The sequence below is a fragment of the Cucurbita maxima genome, unplaced genomic scaffold, assembly GCF_002738345.1.
Source record: "Cucurbita maxima cultivar Rimu unplaced genomic scaffold, Cmax_1.0 Cma_Scf00005, whole genome shotgun sequence".
In the NCBI taxonomy this organism is placed as follows: domain Eukaryota; kingdom Viridiplantae; phylum Streptophyta; class Magnoliopsida; order Cucurbitales; family Cucurbitaceae; genus Cucurbita; species Cucurbita maxima.
In genome coordinates, this window is record NW_019272021.1 from 2,156,132 (window position 1) to 2,158,597 (window position 2,466).

The window sequence follows — 2,466 nt, forward strand, 5'->3', positions numbered from 1 at the left end:
GAAGAAGCAAACAATGTCGAGGAAATGCAAATAGATGAACTTCAAAGCTCCCTGTTAATACATGAGCAGAGGCTCAATCGTACAAGTGCAATAGAGGAGATGACAACCTTAAAGATATCCACACCAAGTGAAATTTCAAGCTCTAGAGGTAGAGGGCAAAGAAGAGGCAGAGGTCGTGAGAGAGGCAGTCGAGAAAGAAGTGGAGATGTTGGCAGGTCAGCAGACCTAGTCAGAAACGATTATGACAACAAAAGGCAAAGAGGAACAAGTATACAAGTTGAAGAAAGCTTTGTACGGTTTGAAGCAAGCTCCGAGGGCATGGTACAGTCGCATTGATTCTCATTTTGAAAAGATGGGATTCACTAAATGCCCGTATGAACATACGTTGTATGTGAAAACTGAAAAGGGAGGTTACATTATCATTATTTGCTTATACGTTGATGATTTAATATTTACTGGCAATAATGAAGAAATGTTTGAATTTTTTAAGAAGAGCATGATGAAGAAATTTGAAATGACAGATCTTGGCTTGATGAGATATTTTCTTGGAGTAGAAGTTACTCAAACTTAACTTTATCTGTCAGAAGAAGTATGCTCAAGAATTACTTGAAAGATTTAAATTGGATGAGCGCACATTGGGAACTCCATCAGAATTGGGTTTAAAGTTGCACAAGGACATTGATGGGCGAGAGGTTGATAATAGGTACTTCAAACAAATTGTGGGAAGTTTGATGTACCTAACTTCAACAAGACCAGACATCATGTATGCGGTTAGTATGATAAGTCGTTACATGGAGCATCCAACGGAAAAACATCTCAATGCAGCAAGAAGGATACTTCATTATGTGAGAGGAACCTCTGATTTGGGGGTATTCTACAAAAAAGGAGATGATCCGAAGATAGTTGGCTATTCAGATAGCGACTATGCAGGTGATATAGACGATCGTAAAAGTACTTCAGGAAGTATTTTCTTGATGAGTTCAGAAGCTATTTGCTGGTCTTCAAAGAAGCAACCTATTGTAACACTCTCAACGACAGAAACAGAATTTGTGGCAGCAGCAGCATGCTCGTGCCAAGTAATTTGGTTAAGAAAAATGCTTGAAATTCTTAATCAGAAGCAACCAATGAACAAATTGCTTGGCACAATTATCACAATTTGGTTGTGATTAATAATATGTCACAATTGCTTCTGATTAATAATATGTCAGAAGCAATTGTGACATATTATTAATCAGAAGTAATTGTGACATCCTCATTCTTACTTGACTTTTGCACAATATCTAAAAGATCAATGCTAAATTAGTATATTTTTCGCCACCCTACATTGAAATTGTCTATACTTTATAACCATAAATTACAATCCAAAAGTCCAAAAATGCTTACAAATCAAACTGATAGTCTCATCCTAATAAAGCATCAATTCTTTAGTGTGTTCTTACCTAAAATTTTTACATAAAATTTGTACTAATTCTGTATAACTACTCCAATAAAAAAGCTTTATAATTCCACAACAAATATGCATAATTTTGTTGGGTTTTCTAATTACTTTGAACCAATTTATTCTAAAGTGCTTGCAATTTCAGTGAAGACTTGAGAGTCGTCGCCAGCCAAAGCATCATCGATAATATGAATAGAAACATGATCGGTTTTGGGCGGATGATTGATAGCCAAAGCCCTTCCAATATCAATGGAAGCTTGAGAGTCGCGGTCGTCAAGATCATGATCGTCATCAACCAAAATCGTGAGATCCAAAGCACTGCTATCAATGGCGATTGAGAGCCTACGTTTCCATTTTGAAACAACTGATAGAAAGAAACGGTTATATAAAATATTATATTTCACAACTAACTTTATATCTTAAATTAGACCTTGACGATTCTTGGCCGAGCCTCCTCCTACGGTGAAGGCAAAAGCCAGAGCCAGCTCCCTGGATTCCAAGAAGATGCAAAAAGGATCGTAGTTTGTTAGAAAAGTAGAAATGAAGGCAGGTGCGATGACCATGAGAAGGAGAATTGAGGATTTCATGGCTGCCGGTTCTGTGTTTTCCGGCGAGTTATACCGGAGAAACTAAAACCTTTTGATTTGGATATATAGAAATAATTCAAGCACATTTGAATGACGCGTTTGGAGATAAAATTGTGAATCCTTTTTCTTGGTAATTTCGTAGGTGATGAATAGATGAGATGAACGACGACTTGACCCTTTTTTTTTTTTTTTTTTTCGTTTTGGAAGAGAGAGTGACAAGAAAAACACAATAAAGATATATCTTTTCTCAGTCTTCGCAACCAACTCCCCGTTTATAGGCTTGTCGAATTATTGAGGTGAGTCTCACATTCGATAATTCACATACATTGTGAGGGCATAATCGGCTCCATGGATTGTGATACTCTCCCCATTTAATCTCGGTATCATCATTGATGATGATTCGAAGTTTGGACTCACTACTAACTTGACCTACGGAACTTT

General features: G+C 36.9%; 1 protein-coding gene across 1 annotated transcript; it reads right to left on the reverse strand.

Moving 5' to 3' along the window:
- Positions 1–1,320: 1,320 nt before the first annotated feature.
- LOC111479296 lies at positions 1,321–2,145 on the reverse strand. The gene is made up of 2 exons (XM_023123853.1): positions 1,869–2,145; positions 1,321–1,802 (listed from the first exon to the last, which is right to left on the reverse strand). Exons 1-2 carry the CDS (start codon positions 2,023–2,025, stop codon positions 1,558–1,560), a joined length of 402 nt encoding a protein of 133 aa, XP_022979621.1. The 5' UTR covers positions 2,026–2,145; the 3' UTR covers positions 1,321–1,557.
- Positions 2,146–2,466: the final 321 nt, after the last annotated feature.

Excerpts from the sequence above, each read along its gene's own strand:
- LOC111479296 (XM_023123853.1), bottom strand. The coding sequence starts at position 2,025 with ATGAAATCCTCAATTCTCCTTCTCATGGTCATCGCACCTGCCTTCATT. Across the intron at positions 1,803-1,868 it reads CTCGGCCAAGAATCGTCAAG|TTGTTTCAAAATGGAAACGT; the intron begins GTCTAATTTAAG and ends TCTTTCTATCAG.